The 23,168-nt window shown below is 41.1% G+C and overlaps 1 protein-coding gene across 1 annotated transcript; it reads right to left on the bottom strand.

Moving 5' to 3' along the window:
• Positions 1-4,900: 4,900 nt before the first annotated feature.
• tmem170b (transmembrane protein 170B) lies at positions 4,901-14,124 on the bottom strand. Its single transcript, XM_020597584.1, has 3 exons — positions 13,422-14,124; positions 9,431-9,601; positions 4,901-8,556 (listed from the first exon to the last, which is right to left on the bottom strand). The coding sequence occupies exons 1-3, from the start codon at positions 13,585-13,587 to the stop codon at positions 8,426-8,428; spliced, it is 468 nt and encodes a 155-aa protein (XP_020453240.1). The 5' UTR covers positions 13,588-14,124; the 3' UTR covers positions 4,901-8,425.
• Between the last annotated feature and the right edge of the window lie 9,044 nt (positions 14,125-23,168).

Genomic DNA, 23,168 nt, shown 5'->3' with positions numbered 1-23,168 from the left:
TGGCTCAGTGAAGGCGCAGTTCTCAGAAGTTCATGGGTTTTGGGTTCATGATTAAATATTTTGATATGCAAAGTAGTTGTGACAAGCTGCAAATAATATACCCAGGATGTATTGATATACATGTAACATGCCTGTCCTGCAGGTGGAAATGATGCAACAGTGCTTTAGAGAGCTGAGCATCAAAGGCCACCTTCATGACACCAAAACTTTCTTTTTAAGATAAATCATAGATAAAAATGTTCCAGATAAACACAGATATCTCTGCAAGATTTATGACAGGAATTTAGACACTTGGAGGGATATTTACCACACCTGTCACAAACGGGTCATCAGGGGTTAAAATAAAGCATCACAACAATTTTTCAATTTTGCGGTGTATCTATGAACACTAATGATGGAAATGAGCACAGTCACAACAGAGTTAATTTGAATTATAGGCACACGGTGCTGTAGGTCTATTTTGTACATGTGGGCCAAGGTGGAGCATAGAAAGGAAGTGAAAGTTTATTGTCTCTGAACTTCAACAATGTTTGAAGAAACCAACAAACATACAGTATTTTCAAACTGCAATTTTGTGCAGCCAAATGATCTTTCATTTAGAGAAGATGATCTCGACTCTTCTGAACTGCTTTGATACACTTGAAACAACCAATGTTTCTATACCTTTCCCAACACTGGCTGTGCACAGACTGCTGGCAAAAAAGCTGAACTGCAGCTATAGCAGAACCAGCAGGCTACAGCAAAACAATGTTGCAGCAGTCACACAACTGGTGTGTCGAAATTGTGTCATAAACCTCGTCTAAAAAAACAGATGTGTCAGGTGGCTTTCAAAAGGCTTGAATCCAGGCTTTGACATTACCATCTCTCACTTCGTTCAGTAACTGAGGAATGGCGTACAAGTATGTAAAGGTGCCTCCCATTCTCTCTCCAAAAATAAAACTGCGATTTACAGGCATCCTCTCCTTCCTCATGTATATTAAACGTTGACAGCGTCTCTATGCTAAGATCAGTGACGCAAATTTTAAACCTACTTAAATGAATGTTACTTTCGGCTTTTTCCCATTAGGGGTCACCACATGTTGACCTTTGGCACCGTTTTACACCAGATGCCCTTCCTGACGCAACCCTAACTCGAACCCGGGCCACAGCGGCAAGAGCGCTGCACCCTAACCACTGGTCTATCAGGGAACCCTTCTCCTAACACAAATTCCTCTGCCACAGCAGTGGTAAATCAGATGCTGAGGGTATCTGTATAAATTGATGTTCTCTGCTCCCATTTTTGCATTCCTAAACAGGAACACCTTATAACACATATTGATGAGGCCACGCATGCAACCTTCAGCAGTGTTGCATTTCTTCATGCACAAAAGCTAACTGTGACTTCTTAGTAAATAGGAACACACAATTTCACTATTCAGCACCAGAAAATAAGCTGCAAAACCTTAGTATATATCCCCATTAACCTTTCACTCCCTGAACAAAACTGAACTCTTGTACCACCTCCTTTTATCTGCCTAGTGTCTTCAAATGTGGTGCAGTTAAAGGGAAGATAAGGCACAAAGACATCATGAACACACACACTAATGCGTATATGCAGGACTCACATACTGTATTTGCAGTGTTTCAGTCATGCTGTACAGTGCACTATTGCTTTTTCCCAGTTTACCAATGCTCATCAAATACTTATAAATACCAGAGCCACATTCCCTGGCCTCTTATAAAACACTTCCTGCTCTCATAAGCAACCACTGACCTCTTATCAGCTCTGCTCAGCTGAGTGGAAACCAGTCACAGCCTCAGTTCTCCACCAATAAAGTATAAAATAACAAAAAACAATGTGATAACAACTCAGGACCTTTGTCCTTTTGAATCTACAAGTATGCTGATTAAATTCCAACACAATATTTCACAGACTCCCACACTCTGTGCAGTATAATAGTGTTACATTTAACATCACACAGTACACAACTGGCTGTGCGGAGGTTTGGATGTCTGTCCAAAAAAAGCCCAGAGCCTTTCAAGTCAGGGAATAAAGCACATTACAGGGCTGGAACAGCAATGAAATGTCAAATCAGATACGAGAATAAGCAACTGTATCCGGCTCTAAATTGTATTCAGTCATGGAGTCATACAATCAAAATGTTTTTGGAGGTCCTGCCCCTGTCATTACACAGATGATGCATCACGTACTGGAAAGGACTTTTGGGTATCACACCACCAAGTGAAAACAGCCAATTTTCTTATGTCCGGAACAGACAAAACACAACATCTGTTTCTCTAAGAATGGTTGCTGCAGCAGCGCACGTACAACACAGTGAAATGCCTGAGTGGCTTGCAGCCACGCCAGGAGGTCAGCAAGCCCGGTGCCACCAAGAGACAAGCAGCGCCTGGAGTTGACGTGTCTGACCCCAAGGACCGCAGACGCTGCAGCACAGTGAATAATAATAGATTCACAAACTGGTCTTTGTGTGCCAGCTTGATGCTGTCTTATTGTGAAAGTACATTCAGAGCCACCAAAAACCAGAGCCAAATTTCTTGTATGTGAAACACACTTGGCCAGGAAAGCTGATTCTGAACCAGCCAGTTTGAATTCATGACTGATTATATCATTTGCACACACAATGCCAAACTGACACATTTTTTTCTGATTAAAAGTTAAACACAGTTCTTCACTTATAATAGTATTGTCCAGTTTGGTGTAGGGAGCACAGGCAGTGAGGACCCAAAACACAGATACAAAGCCAACCACATGCAGTGAGAAGGTTTAAATGAATTGGAAAAAAGTCCCCCTGGGATGTGGGAACACAAGTACAAATGTCTACAGCATGAACAACAAACCACAGAAATGCTCACAATCTGGCAGGGCACTGGTGAAACAGGCGGGCTTAAATACTGGCAGGATAATGGGGAAACTAGGAACAAGTGCCCTCCTGTCTGTCCGAGGGCATCTGGTGGATGGTTGAGGACTGACAGTAAGAAAAGTTCAGGGACCTGGACAGGGGCCATTTTAACCCTGCCACTGACCTCTGGGCTTAGTCTCTTTCTCAACTTGTTTCCCCCACCACAAGCAACTAATTTACTTCATCGCAACAAAGTACTAGGCTACATAATTTTTGTTTTGTTTGTTTGTTATGACATGTCTCCTGATCCACTTTGTCCCAACCTTTTACCTGGGTCAGTGCTGTATGGATCTCTGGTCCTGTCCTTAACAGCTGCCCTGAGTGTCGTCTCTCCAGGTGACGCTACAGTGGATGTACTTGCTTCAGTTACTTCTGAGACAGCGTCTGACTCTGGCAGGGCCACAGTTAGTTGCTGTCTTCAATGGCACTCACTGGACGCTGGCTGCCACAGATTTGAGGAGACTTTAACTTTAGCAGAGTAATACAACAACACCTGTCCTTTTGTCATTTAGAATTTTTTTTAATCAATTTAACTTTTTTTTTTTTTTTGGTAAAGTTACTCTTAGTCTTACTTCTCGTTTCCCCTTTGAGCCTTTTGGAACAATCCCCTTCCATCTTCTACGTTCCGCCATTGCTGTTTACATTTTTTTCCACCAGAACAGCTCTAACCTGACTGCACGTGACACCAAACTGACCAGTTAGCATAGACACATATCGCCATTGGCAACAAACTGACCAATCAGTCAGTACGCATGATTAAAGCCATTATAGTCTTCAATGATGGTGATGGTGGTGCTATACAGAGCTTTTAATTAAGTAAAAGTGTCAGTACTGCAGTGGAAAAATACTCCACTACAAGTAAAGGTCTTGTATTCAAAATCTTACTTGAGTAACAGTATAATAAAAGTATTTTCAGTAAAGTGTACTTTAAGTATAGGCTACTCAGCATGAAAGCAGAATGCCCCCTTTTATTGTTATGAAATTATATAAAGAAGTACTCAGCTCCTCCTTTACTTCAACCATAGTACCAATACACTGGTTTATGTAAACATATTTACATACAGATCTTGCACTGAAACTCATAAGTAAAGGTATTAGCAGTTAATATGTGAAAAATATTAAAAGTACTCATTTCACAGTATTATCTTGTTAACAACGTGAATTTTGAATGATGAGATCAACACTTGTCCACTTTAAATAAATCAAGCTCTAATGGAAAATTTACAGCATTCCTCACTTCCAGGCTCATGACTGATTTTTGAAGACTGGACTGAATCCACATCACACAGCAGATTTTCCAACCTTCGTGGAACTGTAGCTCATTCCAAAACTTTTCTCAAAGAATTTAGCCTCAACTTTTTTTACACCGACAACTTTGCTGTGAATTTAACTAAAGTGAGAGAACATTTTCTGTCCTCAACCCAATCCTGTTTCACTTCCAAGTAATGATTGGAAAGAGGAGGGAGGTGAGGACAGGAAACAAACAAAAACCTGGAAAGAAAGACTGCTGAGGCCGCCAGAAATTGGAGTAAGAGTGATGGTGGACCACAAGAACACAGAGAAGGAAGACAGCAGATGGATGAAGAGAGGGTTGAGAAGGAAAGAAAGTAAGTCTGTTACTACCAGCAATCCTGCGAAAGACTGATGCAGGAGGGAGGAATACAGTCACTGCTGCCCCTACTGGAAGATAAAGCACTAACAAACAGAAATGATGCTCCAGAGCATTACTGCAAAAGATTTTTTATTTCAACTGACTGTTGAGTATGTACAAGAGAACAGTTCGTACATAAGTAGGCAATAGTTATAAATATCAGCATTTTGGCTGGTACAAAATTAAAAAAAGAGCGTATTGTACATTATCTACAAGTGCCACGTTGGGTTTTGTACAACATTGTTTCTTGTTGGTTTGTTCGTACACTGTGTTCACACATTATCTGAGCTGCATTGCACAGGCAGCCACAGCAGGTACACGGTGTCCAGAGGGAAGATGTGGCATTTGGACGACAGCAGACTGAGGGGGCAGCTTTAGTTATAAGCCTGTGAATGAGACGGGATTATTGAGCTGGGAATCTTGCTGCAGTGCGATGGCATTTTCATAAGTCCAGAGGTGTTTATTAGTTTGCTGGGTGTCCTTAGATCTTTTTCACACACGTTGGCTGAAGTTGGTGTGGGGTAAAAACTATACTCCTCCCGGCCGATCACGGCACTGGGTGCAAGCACTCCAACAATGCGAATAACAAAATACTATCCAGTGGTTAGCTTGTTCATATTGGCTGTTGGTTGTGACACACAATCTTCTGATGGAGACTTTTTGTACATTATGGCTATACACAGTTCAGGATGTACAGTAAGTGCACTGATCTAACAACTTCAGTCCAGTCCTTGCAGGTCCATCTGCAGAAAAGCCATTGTTCACACATTATGTAAGACATTTCTCAGTGAGCTTCTGCAAGGACTCCTCTGAACAGCGTCGCCTACAATTAGGTCCTAACCCTTTGTGACGCTTTAGGGGTCCGCTGAGGAATGCAAACAACGGCACTAATGAAAGAAAATAAATTAATATTTGTTTTACAACTCACATGCACAACCACACAGGTCGACAGCGAATACAGCAACAAGGCTCACGTCACATTTCCTATGAATCATACATACACACACATAAAACATGCAGAAACTGCCCCACAAACAGCTTTGCAGAGAAATCGTTGCTATGACAGCAGGTGAGTGATCAGCAGCAACTCACATTTGGTCCCTGAAAATTTTGCTAAAACATTCAAAATGAGAGGTTTGGACAGTGTGCAGAGCATTCAGTGGAGAAAAAGTGGGGTTTCAGGTGACTTCTCATTTTCCATATCATAATTTCACACTTTAATGCTGAGGAAAGGTTGGACAGAAAACATGTGATCTGTATCAAAACTCTGTAGCACTTTCACCATATTCAAATCCACAATGATCTTTCAGCATTCTGGCCCTCGCTGGTGCTTCAGTTCTGTGCAATATCGCCCTCCTGTGCACTACGCTGGTACTGAAGGTGAGCTGTGTCAATTACATAACTGATAAATACAGTGTTTACCTTAAGAGCTACATAATCTCACAGCGCACACACTTAACAACACAAACACCAACTATTTTCGATAAATTCATATCAACTCATAGACTTTTATCACTAGCCTGGGGGCTGTTTGACACCCGAGTCAATGTGCAAATGTTTCAACACAACTAAGCCATGGATGTGAAGTCAATAAAAAGAGACAGATTATAAATAAAGCTAGAATGATACTTTGGCATTACAACTTAACTCCTTTACATCTGGGACCTGGAGGCCAAGTAATGAGCATTAAACTTACATAAAATCAGTATATCTTTCTGTTCTTCAACACTGTCAGTGAAGAACTCAAACAGGTAGTTTCAGTAGCACATTCCTCAGACACATTCATCCTTTACAGTCTGCCTTACCCAAACAAGATTATTAGTCTTTTATTGTGTATAATAGCTGTGAAATCTGGATTAAGTCTCATCAGAGTACTCTCATCACTGTGCTAAACAAGGCAGATTAAATTTTGTGCAATATGCCAAGTTAAACTTGAGGAACATGGGATGATAAACAAAACAAAAAGAAAAAAGGAGCCATAGAAAAATGGTGATCTGAACAGCAGAATCAGTCTGACCTTCTCAGGGGAGTCATTTATACCATGGTGGTGCAGACAATGTTAGTAGCACCGCAGAAACCAAGGAGTGCTGGATTCCAACGTTATTACAGAAAATCTGCACTGGGACTCAGACACAGAATAGTTTGTCTGAAAATATGTCAGAGCAACAAAGCAATCCTTTTTTAATATCCAAACATATTCCTTTAAACCTGAATAAGAGAGATCTGATTTTATGCTAATCAGACCTGAATTAAAGGCTGCACTGTTGAGGGTTCGACCAGGCCTTTGTCTCTCTGCATTAAAGGAAAAATAAAGCACTTTGGGAAATACTCATTTTCTTGCAGGTTAGGTAAGAAGACTGATACCACTTCTATGTCTGTATGGTAATTTGAAGCTGGAAGCAGGAGACAGTTAGGCTAGCTTAGCTTAGCATAAAGACTGGAAACAGGGAGCAAGAACTAGAATGAATCTGTTAAGAGGTAAAAAAAAAAAAATAATAAATCTGCAGACCAGTTCCTCTAAAGCTAATAAATTAACATATTCAGTGCTGCAACAATTGATCAATTAGTTAGAACATTTATTGTTAGCTATTTTGGTAGTCAAGTAATAGTTTGAGTCACTTTTAAAGAAAAAAAGCTGAAATTCTCAGGTTACAGCTTCTCAGATGTAGGAATCTGACAGTAGCATGATAATACACTAATAATCTTTGGGCTGTGGACTGTTGGCAGTGCAAAACAAACCATCTGAAGACGTCTCTTAGATGAAATTGTGCTGGGTATATGTCACCATTTTTTATAGTCCAGTTGATTAAGAGGAGAAAAAAATCTGACAGATTCATTGATGATAAAAATACAGTAAATTTTAGTTGTAGCCCTAAAACATTATACCTTATATAATATGTGTAACTGCTGTAAGTGTAAGAACAATAATCTGCTAAATATTACATTTTTTGTATGGATAAACATACACGATCTTTGTGCTAAGCTAAGCTAACTGTTCCCTGGTTCCAGCTTAATATTTATTGTACAGACATTCATTTATATAAATGTCAAAGCATTCCTTTAACTGCAATCAGAGTTCTTGTTGGCACACTACAATTCAGTATTTTGACACAACAGAACAAATGTAGCGCTGCTGGTTTTCTTCTCCACGTCTACAGATTTCACGCTTCTTAGGCAAAGAGCATCTCCAACATTTGCGAAGTGCAAAATTCAAAGCTGCATCTTGCTCGTGAGTGGGATGTTACAGCTTTTAGGCTGTTTAAGTAAAAGGAACAATCATGATCATCAATCCTCATCAAGCCTAGTGAAGATCTAGAGGTGAGGCTGATATTTAATACTGATGAAGAAGGTGTTTTTTGATGAGGGACATTGTTGGGTTGTGACTCTCTAAACACTCCTCACTGTTCAGCTTTTATTCTCATGCTGATCATGAGATGTTTATTACAGATCGTCGCTGTTGTTTCACTATTTAAAAACAGTTTTTCCCATGAGTGCAACAGAAAGCCTTCAAGAGTCACAAAGACATCTGGATGTCCCAGAGAAGGCCGTTGGCACAAAGAATTGATGTGACTCTGGCAAACACCTGAAACATGGCTTTCAAGTCCAGAAGCTGATGATAGCGCTGTCTCAACCTGGTGCTGCTCTTTGACATGAAGATGCTTGCACTGAGTTCCCTTTGAATTGCAGTGTGACTGGCAGAAGCAGACCAGGGACAACAGAGGATCTTCTGTCCAGCATCCTGCCCTAAAGGTCCAGAGCATTTCTGCCTCCTCTACTTCTACAAACCAGCCACGATGAGCACCTTTAAGTCTGATCGGCTCAATTCATTCACTCCCATGTTAGTGTCCATCCTTCATCTCGTCACAGGTCTTCTTCACAGAGTGGCCAGGATGCGGGAGAAGGATATGATGACAGAGAGGGTGGTCTGGCCCACACCAAACACCAGAGCTTCCAGTGGTGCCATGCCCTTCCCTGCTACGCGATAAACCCCCGCCACTGCCGCACCTGAGGGAGAAAAAACACCCATCAAAACTTGCCTGAGAATCAGCACGTTTTTAACATCTCAAGTATCAGAGTGATCCAGTGACTAACGACTGTTCATCCATTAGTACACTGCCAACAGGAGCCGCTAATGGAAGATTCAGCATGCTTTTAATTTCAATTTGAAAAAAATGTAAACACATGTAGTTCTAAACAAGTCAGAGCCTAAATTGTAGCCCTACGGTTCCAAACAAGGAAATTATCTTACATCCATTTAATTCCTAAGTCATGCCCATTTTGTGTGGTCTAATCAAATCTGAAAAACTTGATCAAATCCCTCTTAACTCAACTCCAAATATCTCTTTTCACTCAGAAACACATCCCTTGACAAAAGGTAAAATTAATTTGTCATTTCACTGCTAGTTTTAGATCAAAATGTGATGGGTTTCATTGCTTATGTTGCCCCTGTCAGTCAAATCTGAGCAAACCACATCTACACAGTCCTGATGAAACATATCAGCTGAATTTTTAAGTGTTCAGCTCCTGCTCAACACCGGTAGTGATTTAGGTCTATTTACTCACCCTGTGATCATTCATGTTGATGTTATTCAAAATTAACAAAAAGCATTCCTGTAGGTTACACATCTGAGAGTTTTGTAAAGTGTAACAGTGTCAGGTACGTGATACATGTCACAAATATGAATGTGAAGAAGCAACACAGAGATCTGACAAAAAAAAAAAAAGATAGAACCAACACATCTTATTTCACGTCTGTGATGTGAAGAAACTCCCAACATCCTGCTCTGTTCTCGTCTCATTGTAGTCGACTGGATTCTGGATGCTGTTGAGGTTGGCCTCAAAAAACAATTAAATTGAAAGTGGAGTTAGCTGGACTTACTGGTGATGACGCCTCCGGAGAGGGAGGCTAGGAAACCCACGCTGGCCAGCACCAGCGTGATGAGTCGGCCCCTCTTGTGGCGCTGCAGCATGACTAACATGAGCAGCCCCACGGCCCCGTGGACAAAGAGCGAGGAGAAGAGACACCACAGGAACACCCAGTACCACATCTCTGACAAGGAGAGCCAAAACACAGCAGAACACTTGATCAGATACAGCCTGACAACACTACACAATGTCTTCACAGATTTCTGACTGAACACAGGGCTGACTTAGCTTAAACTCAGGAATCCCTCAGAGCAATATATTTACATTTAATAATGCTGAAATGATTAGCCAAAGCACAGGGGTGAAAAACACTTATTCAAAAACATTTTAGAGGGACTTGCGTCTATATTTCCTTATAAGACTCCTTTAAGCTTCTAGTCCACTAACTGCCTTTGTACTGCTCCAGCTGTAACATTATTCACTTAATCAATTAGTGAAGACAAAGACAATTAATCTGCGACAATTTTGATAATGTCAATGTAGTGACTTTATATATATGTGGCTCCGTATATATTTTGGCTTTAGCAGCTGAAAAAAAGACAAAAATATCTGAATTTACAAAGTAGTAACTGAAATTAAATGAAAGTAGTGCAGTAAAAAGTACTTTTTGCTTCTGCATTGCAGTGAAGTGGAAATAGAAAGTAGCAAAAAATGAAGAAGGTAAAAGCACCTTAAAATAAGCACAGTACTTGAGTAAATGTGCTTTCCACCACTGCTGAGTAAGATGTGGTAATTTACCAGGAATCGAAACTCCCATGAAAGATTATATCCAGTTGTATTATAGGACCCAGTGTTTTCAGAACTTGGTTCACGCTACAGATGTCTTGGCCTCTGCTGCTTTAATTTTGACTGTTCTTTATTTAATCTGTTTCTTACACGTCCATCACCTTTACCTGCAGTAATACATCACTGCAGTGGCCCTTCAAGCAACCAGAATAAAAATCATTGATCCTTAGGACTTTCACTGAAGATATCTCATGCAAAGCCATGGGTTTTACTGCTCAGGAAAAATGATATCCTGCTATGTGGGCCACTGGCAGATTTCCTGATGCATTTTACTGATTTACACCTTACACTCCTTGTTTGAGAACATATTTGCAGCTGCAGGATGCAGAGACCGAGTTGGAGCTGCACACGTCTGTTAGACAAAGAATGATCTCAATCTACGGCTGCCACAGTCTAAGTCAGGGCTCATCAAAAGCGCAGCCGACCGTGGGCCGCCAGCCACGGGGAGGATGAGTGAATGAGATTTCACATGAACTGCTGCAAGACATTTTTACATTGAAAATCTCATCTGGAACTATAGCTAACAGTGTCCTTTTATGAATGATTCAGGGCTTCAGATGGATTCTAGAGAAACCATAACACACATAACCACAACATTTCTAGAACACTAATCGGTTTTTCAGAGCGTATTTAGTTTAAGAACTAAAACTGATGAATTTGTTCATTTCCCACACTGCCAACAATCATCTACCTGGGTACAGTCACTTTCTACTGTAGTACTTTTGATTTTCATACCTTAAGCCCATTTGCTCATAATACATTTGTACTTCAGCAAAGTAAGATTTTGAGCATGGGACCTGGTGATGGGAGTGGCACAGTGGTTAGCTCTGTTGCCTCACAGGTTTGAGCCCCAGGGCCTTTCTGTGTGGAGTTTGCATGTTCTCCCTGTGCCTGCATGGGTTCTCTCCAGGTACTCTGGCTTCCTCCCACAATCCAAAGACATGCAGCTTAGGCTGATTGGTTACTCTAAACTGCCCCTAGGAGTGAGTGTGTGTAGTTGTTTGTCTATATGTCAGCGCTGTGATAGACCCCGGGGGGGCGCCCGCCTCTCGCCCAGTGTCAGCTGGGATTGGCTCCAGCCCCCCTGCAACCCTATTCAGGATAAGCGGTATAGATAATAAATAGTTAGATGGATGGATAATTTTTTACAGTGTAGTACTTTTACTTAAGTAATGGATGTCAATAATTTATCCACCACTGAGCACTCTCACCGATGGGCGGGCTCAGACGTTAACACCTACTGAGCACCAAATGCCACTAAAATCTGTCTTTGATGAATAAATGCGCAGTCACCTGCATGCTACAGCAGAACATTTGAACTAATATATATGGTAAATGTTATGGCAGAAAGGATTTTGGTTGTGCATTTTGATGAATTACAAGTTTGATGTAATATGATTACACTTTAAGTTAACAAGCAGAGAGTGGAAGCTGGTAGGGTGAAAGGTTTCATGGCTCGTTATTTACTCAGGCTGATGGAAATGACTCTGGGCAGCTCATCTTTTCAGTTAAGCAGATGTTGGAAGCGGAGCTGAGCATTTAATTTCAGAGGACAGCAGCATAGGTGGTCACAGCTCGGAGAGAGCACTTACAGAGACATGAGGGATGAGGTGAGAGATGTGCTGTGTCATGTTTAGAGATATGAGCGAACACAGGCCAAGACGGTCACAGCACAGCATCACCTTCTGCTAATCCGTAACTACAGGCCAAGGTCTTTGTCACATAGGCACAGGAACGGGGGGGTGGTACAGCTGAGAGACACACCTTGTCCCATTTTCCCTCAATTTATCAGACAATGTGGAAAATCTAATGCACCTTTAACAGTTTGACGAAGCCAGCACACACTGCTATATCCCATGTTGAAAAGGGCTTTAGTGTGATGTTTAAAAGAGGGCCAGGAGAGGGCAAGCATGGGTCAAAGGCAGGAAGTTATTTAAAAAAAAGGCTATTTCCTACATCCTAAGTGCTTGACCTGAATGGCTGAGGATCTCCACGGACATAGAGCTGTTTCCTACAGTATACTGGAGTATGTCACACTCTCCCCCTCACCCACTTTAACATCTCAGGGGGTCGTTTTTCACCTGGCTGGTGAACTGTGGGGCCGAGCGGGATCAGGTGGCAGTTTCATGAACCCTGCACACCAAAACCAAACTGTCAGCTCCTCACAGCTTTGTATTTGCTGCTGCAGTTCTGCTACCGCAAGCTTCTACATGCACTGCATGTTCCCTCTGACTCAGGATCACTAACTACCTCTTTTTCATTCTTGCTAAATTTGTTTCTCAACACAGGATGTCAGCTGCATTTCATTAGATGGGTTTATGACCACATGTCAACTTCTGCCTCACACTCACTTTGCAGGGAGGGACTCAACAACTTCTATAATCTAGTGTTTATATGATAAGGCAATTCTACTGTTTCTGTATGCATCACTTTTTATCTTAATGATTTATTACACATTAGTGGCCAGCAATTGCTTGTTGTGTCAAGTTCTTTATCAGGAAGTTCGGCCTGCCTGGGGTGGAGAAGATAAAATGCTTACACACATTTCCTTGTTCCTAAATTCTTTTTTAACTCAACTGACCATGTTTCAACCCTACATCAGCTTCCTTGAAGCTCCTTTAAAGACTGACATCCTTAAAAAAAGTGAATAAGCACATTTATCTAAAAAAAAAAAGAACATTGACTGTACAGTCAAAATACTATCACCAGTTTTAGAGTCTAGACCATCCCAGATACATTCTACACAGAGATGAGGATACTGCCTTTAACTGCTCCCTGATAACAGGACTGGTGGGGGGTATTTGGGGGGGGCAACACTTTATTTACTACACTATCAAGGTGCATTCACACAACAGAAAACTAAATTAGCTGTGGTTATTTTCATGGCTTCCACTGACTCCACATGTGTGGCCGGCATCACCAGCAGCAGTTATTCACCATCCGGGGGGCTGAGGTGGTACAGATGCAACCTCCTCATGGAAGCAGCTCTGTCCTTTCTGCTCACTAAGCATGTGTACATAAATATCACATATACTGGTTTATTCTGCTTTAAAATGGACGCGGAAAATGCCAGCAGCGTATACAGTACTGCCCATAGCAGTGACTTCAGTGTGAACACATGAAAACAGCACAATAACGGCACCTTTCATTCCGCATACCTGTGAAGTGCTGCAGCGTCGTGCCTTGAACCCAAAGGCTCAGCACTTGCTGCACCGACAGATTTACAGAATAATCCCTGTCCGTTGTCATGTTTCTGCCGCCGCCTCCGCCCGGGTTCGCACCCCTCTTTATCGAGTAGTTGTACTTGGCTTTAGACGAAGGCATGAGGAGACCGGGGTGCCATGGGATGTGAGGCGGCTCTCCCCGGCGCGGCTCGCCTCTACCGGTGCCTCTGCTTCGGCTTGACGTTCGTCTCCGCTCCGGTAAGGGAAGGGTCCCTGGCTGGTCCGTTCATCCTCAGTTGTGCCGACTGTGTGGGGGTCATGATGGGGATGGCAGCGGGAGCGCAGGCAGGCACGGTCGGCTAATCATACATCGGCTAGCCCTGCCACTTAGCCCTTAAAGGGACAGTGGTCTGTTTTAGTGAAGAGGGATTTATAGGTTACCTTGGCATATCTTCGTGATGCCGAAGTCGCTTTACGAACGAAGAAAACGTGCGTAGTTGCTTGAATATCGCAGGATTAAAAAAGTAACCCAATAACGTAATCATACCACAAGCCACGATAGCCTATAAATCAAAGAAATACCTATAAATCTTCATCAGCACACAATTATATTTACAGACTGGGTTGTCACTATAACTACAAATAACCTTTATTTTCATAGGAAATTGTTTAGTTTTATTATTTTACCACTAAATCCATCTCTTCACCAGCGACCAAACAACGTGGTTGCTAAGCGACGAACAGATGACTCAAACATGCTCAGCCAATCATAACAGCAATAAGGCATGGCAGCCCCAGAGCCATGAAGATATAAGAGTTGCGACAGACGTGTCAAAATGGCAGCGGGTCACGTGACTCATTAAGATCCATTGTTTTCTGACGGGAATAGCGGGATTTATCAGCCAGCAATTGCTATTTTTATTACTTGTACAGCCTTGCAAACCAATTCTATATTCAGCTGTTGTAGATAGCTCAGCTAATTTAGATAGTTAGCTAAGTACCTGTTTAAAACTTCAACACTCCCATGATCTGCTAAAAAATTCCTTATAGAATTCATGGATATGTTGTCACTCTCCTTCTTAATCCACTCTAGGCAGCAGCAACTAGGGGTGGCACTTCCGGTGGCAACTATAGATACCACCCACTTTCAGCGGCAGCTGCCCTGTTTGTGGCAATCTGCCAGTGACTGCTCCTGATAGGCCACCAATCAAAGCTGTCAAATCATTAAAACAAACGTATGAGAATAATGATCACTTGTACACATCAGCATGAAAATATCTACAGAAATCCCCCCTGAGAATTTCTTTAATTTGTAATTCAAATGTTTTTGCTCTATAGTGCAACCAGCCACCAAGGGGCGATCGACTTGTGGCGATTTCACCTCTGGAAGCTGTCACACCACGTCGTCCATATTTGTACCGGCTACCGTTTATGCTAGGGCTCCTGCCAATGAAATTGCCTGACATAAGTAATAAGATAGGATAAATAAGAGCAAGGTACGGGGTTGGGATGGAGTGACTTGTCAAAGTCTTAAATAAATGTTGAAATACATACAAACCTTTAAGCTGAGATGGACTAAAATACACAGTATGCTTTTTTCCATTGACCTCAAGACAAACAGTGAGAAATGGACTGCTCTGTCAACCCCAGTAGGATTAAAAGAGAATCAGAGAACAGATGGAATCTATTTTAAATAGTGTGAAGCTTTACACTCATCTGACATCTTTTTCTCACATGGTTGAGCATCAGAAAGAGAAGACAGGCAAGAACCCAGAGTGTTATATAGACACTGAATGTTCTGGAGCATTTCTGTGTGGAGTGCAGTATTTTAAAAGGTGTCCTGGTTCAGAGGTATGATGGTGAGGAAACATCTGACATCTTTTGAGTCTGCAGAAATTTCTCTAAATGAAAAAAAAAAAAAAATCACTCTGCTCTCTGGTGAAATAAGCAAGATAGTCAAGAAAGAGGAAAACCCACAATGTGGGTTTTCTCATGCCTTTAAAGCATTGATGGATTTTCTTTTTCTTTTTTTAATAGATGCACTATGTTATTTCAAGCATCTCTTTGTGCAGTTTCTAATGAAACCTGGTAGTCTTTTACCTAACTATTTATCAGACATTGAACATCATCTGGTTTTCCCCCTGTATGTCGGGATAAAGTCACGCAAGAGTTACTCCCTGTAAACAAAATGTAGTTGTAAATAGCATAAAAAACATGAAAAATGGAGCACTGTACTGCATTGCTGCTTTGTATTTATAGTCTGTCACTGATGGTCATGCATTATTCCCTAAGAAGCACAACAAAAAAGAAAAGATTTGTTGCTTCACCATGTAGTACAGTGACAGGTGGTCTTTAGGGGAACAGGTAGACAAGACAGCAAAGAGTCAGTGAAGGCCATGTTTAGCTTGCAAAGTTAATGTCAACCTTTCTTTTCAGCAGAAACCTGACTGTTTAAACAAAATGCACCACCAGTGCACAATTATCCATTATCCATTATGAAATTCTTTAGAAAACCGCTTTTCCTTTGGCTACAGTACAAAACAGTCCACGTGAATATAATCCAGTGTTCACATCAGTCCATTCACTTCAGAGCTGGTATTATGTTTTAAGACCATTTAAAACAGATTCAATACACGAAGAGACAGATAAACATACTAGCATTGAATAATAAACTTTCATTGAGGCTGGGAAACATTCTGTATGGCTTGAAACTCAAAATGCCAAATCACTTGGTGTAATAGGTTGCGTCAAAAACTGTCCTGCCAGTGTGATTAGAACTAAATTTAAACATATTGACACGGTTTTGGATTGTACAGTAAAAAAAAATAGTAATGGAGAAGATATACCAATATTTACCAGGCTTTTCAAAAATTATTTAACAACAAAATTAAGTTCACCTGCTGTATGGCCTAAATAAATAACTATATATAAAAAACAATATGTTATTACTTTGTGTTTCATGATTATTTAAGGTACATTTAGTATCTGTTCTAGAGTTTTTTTTTATCATATGACATGAACCACATGAGCAGATGGTGTTTATTATATTTCATGGAAATGCAGATATAAATATTAATTTCTATTTTTAGGCACTTTAAGAGCTTTTTCTTTTCCATGTTGATATAAAAATATTTGACTAGGAAGCCAAAACTGCAGCCTGTTTGTTTAAAATTTGTATTAATGTTCCCTATGTACCAAAGGGAGGAAATGGATTCCCATTGTGTCTTACTGGGAAAGTTGCTCCTTGGCTGATCCTGTGAATGTGGAGGGTAAAGTGAACCGTGCTAAGAGAGGTGGAGCTACATGGGTGGGGGAGATGAAAGCACAGACACATCAATGGTTATGGTGTCAAGATGAAAGACTCCTTTGACTCTCCCACAGCTTTGCCCCGTCTTTGAATTGATCTGAACCGTCTCCATGCATGGATCTGAGAACTAAAACATATTTATTCTGCAGCTCCGGCCTTTTTGTTTACCGTCAGCTAATAACCACAAATACAAGTTCTGAAAGATAATTCTGCTTTTCCTTTATCCACAAGAGAATCCAGTTTTGTTTACTGAAGGAGGGGATTTCCAGATTTCCAGCAAGAAAAACAAACAAGTTATTAACATATCAAATGCTTTCTGTTATGTAGATTTAATGAATTGGTGGCTGAATGCTAAAATAATAGCCAAACAAGAATTAGGTCAGGAACATAATTAATGATACTTGCTGAACAGGGCAGCTGACAGATTAAAATGTCATGTAAAATATATTTTCTTTGAAATATTACCCCAACTGGAGAACTACTTGCTTGATAAATGTGATGCTTCCTTTAGTTGGCCAGCAGGTGGATTCCTTCTCCCATTTTTCTAATGTCTCATGTTCTGTATTTTCCATAACAGAGCTGGCTTTCTTTTTTAACAAGCATAAGCTACATTCACATAAGCTACAAAACAAAACAAAATAACATAAGGTTAGTGAGTTCATTGAATAAAAATGTATGACTTCTGCTTGTCTTTGAGATGAAATGTGACTCTTGACACACTGCTACAATACTGTCATTACTACTGCATGTGTCATCAAGGAAAGGCTCAGCCAGCCTGTCACTGTGTACTTTTGAACTGTCAGTCTCTGCTTTTGAAAAGCGAGGAATAATCTGGACATGTGAATCCCCTTTCCCATGAGGGGCCTTGACAAATGGTTTTGTCTCAAATGGGGATTTTTAGCAGTAACATGAGACGTCATTGTATCCCAGACAAATTCATGCTGGCACTGTGCTCACCCACGGAGTCAGCCTGAGGTTCTGTATGGACCTGCAGTATTTTGGACCCATTATCCCGTTGTTTTTTTTTTTGTTCTCATATACTGTATATTGAGCCTATTGTATTCATTTTAGCCTTCCTGTAACTGAATCTGCAAGGTGTGATATAGCCCCCTTGAACCCATTCATCTGAGGGTGCAGTGGTCTTTCTATTTTTTTTCTGGCAAAACTTTTTTCCTTTTCTGTCTTGCCCCCCTCAGGCAGGCAGAATTGACCTAGGTGAGTCATCAGCAAAGGCCCCTCATCTGGCAAACATTCCACTCTGTCACGGTGAGGACATTAACTAGAACCAGCCAGCTGTGTGATGACTCAAGGTAGACATGCAATCAGCTTCCAGGTATTACGACAGTATGTACTTTTCTAAATCTATTTTTGGGTAAACATTTTTTTAGAAGTGCAAATTCAAAAAAGTTAGTTAGATTGCACTATTTAAATCCCTCAAGGGCGACGGGGGGAGGCAGGTTTGCAAACACAAAAACAATCTAAAATTACACAAACAAAAACCATAGCTCACTAACAGCATCCAATACCACTTTCTTCTATTTGCATTCATGTAGGCAATGTAAAAAGGATTTGCTTTACATTTAAATGAGAAGATTCACACTCTCACTTATGAACTTACCCTCAGCTACCAGTTAGCTTAGTTTTAGCATAAAGACAGTTAACAAGGAAACATCTAGCCTGGCACTAACCAAAGGCAACTAAATCCACCTACTGGCACCTGTCCAGCGTCAAAAAATATGTTGTCACCAGTAGAGACTGCAGGAAATAATTTCAAGTGGCCAATCCCTTAGTTATAGGCCTAGGCTGGTGACTTCTTGTTTTGTTTGTTGTGTCCTGAAGCTTTTCTTTCTTTTCTCTCTCCTCTTGAGGCAGAAGGCCGCCCACCAAGAGCCAGGTCTCTTCCGTTAAAGGGAGTTTTTCCTTTCCGTTGTTGCCAAGTGCTTGCTCAAGGGATATTCATTGGCTTTTCTCTATAATACTTTGAGGTCTAGCCCTTACTATGTAAAGTGCCCTGAGATGATTGTTGTTGTGACTTGGTGCTATACAAATAAAATTGAATTAAACTGAATTAAACTGTAGGCCTAGTGAAAAAAAAAAACACACACACTGAAGTTCTATTGTTTGGTGCAGTACTGGTACACAAATGTGTACCAGAGTTCATGAGGGCAGGCGCTCTGATTCTCTTTGTAGTGAGAATAAGGAGTTCCCAGGGTTTCACAAGCCAGGTTACTGTAGCTCACCTTTGATGGGTCTCTAAAGGCAGGTGTTCACAATCACAGTTTAAACAGCCACTTTGTTTGAAGTAGCACAAGTTATACCAGGGGGACGAATGAGGGTTTGATCTCTCTTTGGCTCCACATGAAAACTGCTGCACCTGAGAGACTCAGCGTTTGACCACAACCAACTGCTACACCTGCATCTGACAAAATCTGCACAGGGATGCCTCGACTTCACCTGCCGTTTAGCTTCCTAAGAAAACTTCCAGTGTCTTATATAGTGCTGCTTTTGGTACTCATTCTTAACCTTGAAACAAAACACCCACATTGAGATGTTTGTGCTTTCAGCAACTTTTGTATTCTGGCAAAAAACAATAAAATGACTCAAATGATCAACAGCTATGTATTAGAAGAGGTAATTCATCACAGTGGAAGCGAGTGGTAGAATGCAGGATTTAGGTAATTAGAGGGATCTTGTCTCTTTGAAGGGTTACATCAAAAAATTGAGTGGCCACAGATGCCGCTGTTCCACTGTGGGAAACCCAGACTGAAGTCCATATTGCTTCAGGCAGTGTAATTCTGATGAAAGACAACCAAACCTCTGCTACTGGCTAGAAAGTTTTAGCTAAGGCTCAAAACTCCAGCAGTGGGTGAGTCACTACAGAGAGGACGAGCTGCTTCATGTTCTACACGTGGGTGGATTGGGTCTATCGCTGAAGAAACTTTCCCTCAGGGCATGTTTTTTAATGTCAAAACAGAGAGTTAATCATTACTGGAGCAGCACAATTTTCTTGCCCTCATTATTACTTTGATAGATTTTTATTGGAAAAAGAGCAACAACATCACATTGTTGTGGTTGAAAAAAGAGATAAAGAGTTGAGATTGTGTGTTACAGTTAATCAACCAATCATAAAAACTTTATTGCCAACTATGTTAAGATACAAGCAATTTGACTCCAGGTAAATGGCCTCAGATGGGCACCAAATAAAACAGAATAACAAGTAAACAAATAACTGATAAATATGTACATATATACAAGTTAACAACGAGCTATTTTATGTACAGTGGTTACATCTTTAAGTTATTGCTCTGTGGTGTTTGCTGTATCTTGTTCTACATATTAAGCATGGATTACCTGTTCATCAGAGCGACAGCCCAGGGGAGGAAACTGTCCTTGTGCCTGGTTGTCTTGGTGCACACTGACCTGTAACGCCATCCAGATGGGAGGAGTTCATACAGTTTGTGTCCAGGGTGTGAGGGCTCTACAGAAATCTTCTCTGCCCTCCTTGGGACCCGTGAGGTGTACAGGTCCTCCACAAAGACCCCAGGCTGGCACCGATGATTCTTTCTGCAGTCCTGACTGTACACTGCAGTCTGTTCCTGTCCTGTTTGGTTACTGAGCCAAGCCAGACAGTGATGGATGAACAGAGAACAGACTCAACGATTCTTCTGTAGAACTGTATCAGCAGCTCCTGGGGCAGGTTGAACTTCCTGAGCTGACCCAGGAAATACACCCTCTGCTGTGGCTTTTTCATGATGGTGAGGTTTGTCACCCACTTCAAGCCCTGGAAGATTGTAGAACCCAGGAACTTGCATGTCCACTGCTGATATAGTGCTGCCAAGTATAGTGAGTGGAGATAGGGTGGGGGGCTCCTCCGAAAGTCCATTGTCATTTCCACTGTTTTCAGCGTATTCAGCTCCATGTTGTTGCGACCACACCACAGAACCAGCTGTTCAGCCTCCTGTTTGTAGGCTGTAGGATATTATTAGTTTGCAGGCATTGAGACAACTAAAATTTATGATGGCGCCAATAGCAAAATTAAGGAATGACCAGAGTTAATATATTTAATCCTGTGGGGAACATGAATGCATGAAAAATTTTTGATGGTTACCCATTAAATTTTAGACATTTCATTCTTATGTTTTATAGGAACAGTAGTGCTTTTAGCTAAATGCTAACCTGCTGTTTAGCATGCAGGGATACACAGTTTAATATGTTCGTTTTGTGTGTTAACATTCTAACATTTCACTGCATTATACCAACAACCTCTGGGATATTTCTCTCGAAACCATCATCATAGCCTCTTGGTGGCAATAGAAGAAAGGTCAGGAGATCACCATAGTCAGTAGAAGTTATCTAGGGGCTATGAATATCTATATAGAATTTCACAGTAATCCTTTCAGTAGTTGCTGAGATATTTCAGTCTTGACTGGCCATACTATAAACTACCAGATAAATGTATCAGTGTGTGACAGGAAACAGAAAACAGAAGATTTTAAACATTATATCTGGTAAGCAAGGTAATTATCATCACAGATGTCTTGGGGGGAAACGCATATAAAATACACACTAACAGAACTAAGGCAGCATGATCCGTGTCCGCACTGTAAACTGCAGTGTATTCATAAAATGAAACAGCCAAAATCTGAAACTTCACTTATTTCAGCTTAACTCTTCCCCAGAGGCCTATATCCATCCCAGGGTTCCTATAACTCGTCTGGAGAGAAAGGAAAGAACGGGAAGGAGTAGACGCTAGTGGTATGTGGGTGATACACACAAACTTAACACCAAACTTTCCAGAGGCATTAAATGTTCCCAGCATGTTTTGAGTCCGTCAAGCTGCCAAAACCATCCAGTCCCAACAGGCCTATCAGCAACTGAGAACTGGTGCTACATGTCCTCCTGTAGGGGGACGGACACAATGGCCTATATAAACCTGTCATGTATATTACGTTCAGGAATATGGAACACTGATCTGCTTCCGTCATAGCTATTTTCATACTCTCAGCTATGAAATGCAATGGTTTGTGCCAGATTAATATCAATAAGCTCAATGTTCAACAAATGACCATGAGGCATTTATGGTTTCCACTGATTATACAGCAATGATTTGTGATAATAAGCTCTTGAATTACAAGGAAAGACCTCCACTAAGAAAAGAACCCTCATGTTTTTGCTGTAGAGGTCTTAGACAGATGATGGCGTAGATGACAAATACCTCAGCAGCACTGTTATCTCAAGCTAAGAATGTGTCAGTCTTATCTACTGTATAGACTCAATGGATACTAGACAAACAAAGGTACTTGGGGGCATTGTTGTGTTGTGCTCTGGCTTTGTCTCTTTTCACTGAGCACTGTGTTGAGCCAAACCTCCCACCAGTCGAGCAGACTGACTGGTTGGCTCCATGAAAACATGAATGAAATAAAATAAAAATATCCCACAGCTCAGACAGCCTTTTCAAATGATTTTGGACCCAGTGGATCAAATTCTGACAATAAAGAGTCATTTTGCGGTTTGTGATCCATGAAATAAATGTATTCACAGTTTTACAGCTGCTCCTTTTCCAATGATTCTCTTTGAGAAAAATGCTTTTTGAACCAGTGTGCCTCATGTGGTGTGCGTGTAATAACGCAGTTTGGCCACTATGTCAACTTTGCTTCACAGCCCAGCGCTGACCCTGGGGGCTTGGAGAGAAAGATTCCATCAGACAACTTCCTGCTTGCCTTTTCTGCTAAAATGAGGAGTTAAGACATATACTGTGGGTGTGTAACTTATCTAGCCAGAGTAAAATGTATGACTCCATACAAATATTTACAGTCAGCTGGACAGTACATTTTCCTCTGAATTCATTAGGGTGTAAAACCCTGGATGAGTCATCTTTGAAGTTGGCAGTGGTGAGAGACTAAACACAACTTCTGCTGCTCAGACATGTGATGTCACTGGTGGAGGCCTGAATCCTCCAGAGCTTTTTCAGTGACACTATTCCCATAATCTGCTCAGTTCTTTCCCCAAACACATGGATCCATTCAGCCACCTCACCCAAACATTTCCTAATTCTGGCCCCGAACAACAACTGTCCAGTCCTAGGTCAGGAGCTGAAAACAGGCTTGTCAAGTACCAAAACTGCTAATAATAGTCATACTTGAGGGTGTCAAAATCTAAACTACTAACTCAAAAACACAAGAGCAAAAGTGTAATAAATAAATGGCATCAAAACTGTCAGTCATCGACATGAAAAGCTCCCTTCATTTGCTTCTCCATGAAATTAAAGATCGAAAACAAATTTCAGTGATAAGGCTGCCACTGTTTTCACTGTAATCTGCATATCTGCCTGGCACAGTAAGCCTGTGCCTCAGGATAAACACTATGCACACCTATTCCACAAAAATTGACTACTATGGCATTTACTTTAGGAGTGGCTGCTGGCAGTGAAATAT

This window comes from Monopterus albus, unplaced genomic scaffold (genome assembly GCF_001952655.1).
Source record: "Monopterus albus unplaced genomic scaffold, M_albus_1.0 scaffold34.1, whole genome shotgun sequence".
In the NCBI taxonomy this organism is placed as follows: domain Eukaryota; kingdom Metazoa; phylum Chordata; class Actinopteri; order Synbranchiformes; family Synbranchidae; genus Monopterus; species Monopterus albus.
This window is presented reverse-complemented; position numbering and strand designations above follow the sequence as displayed.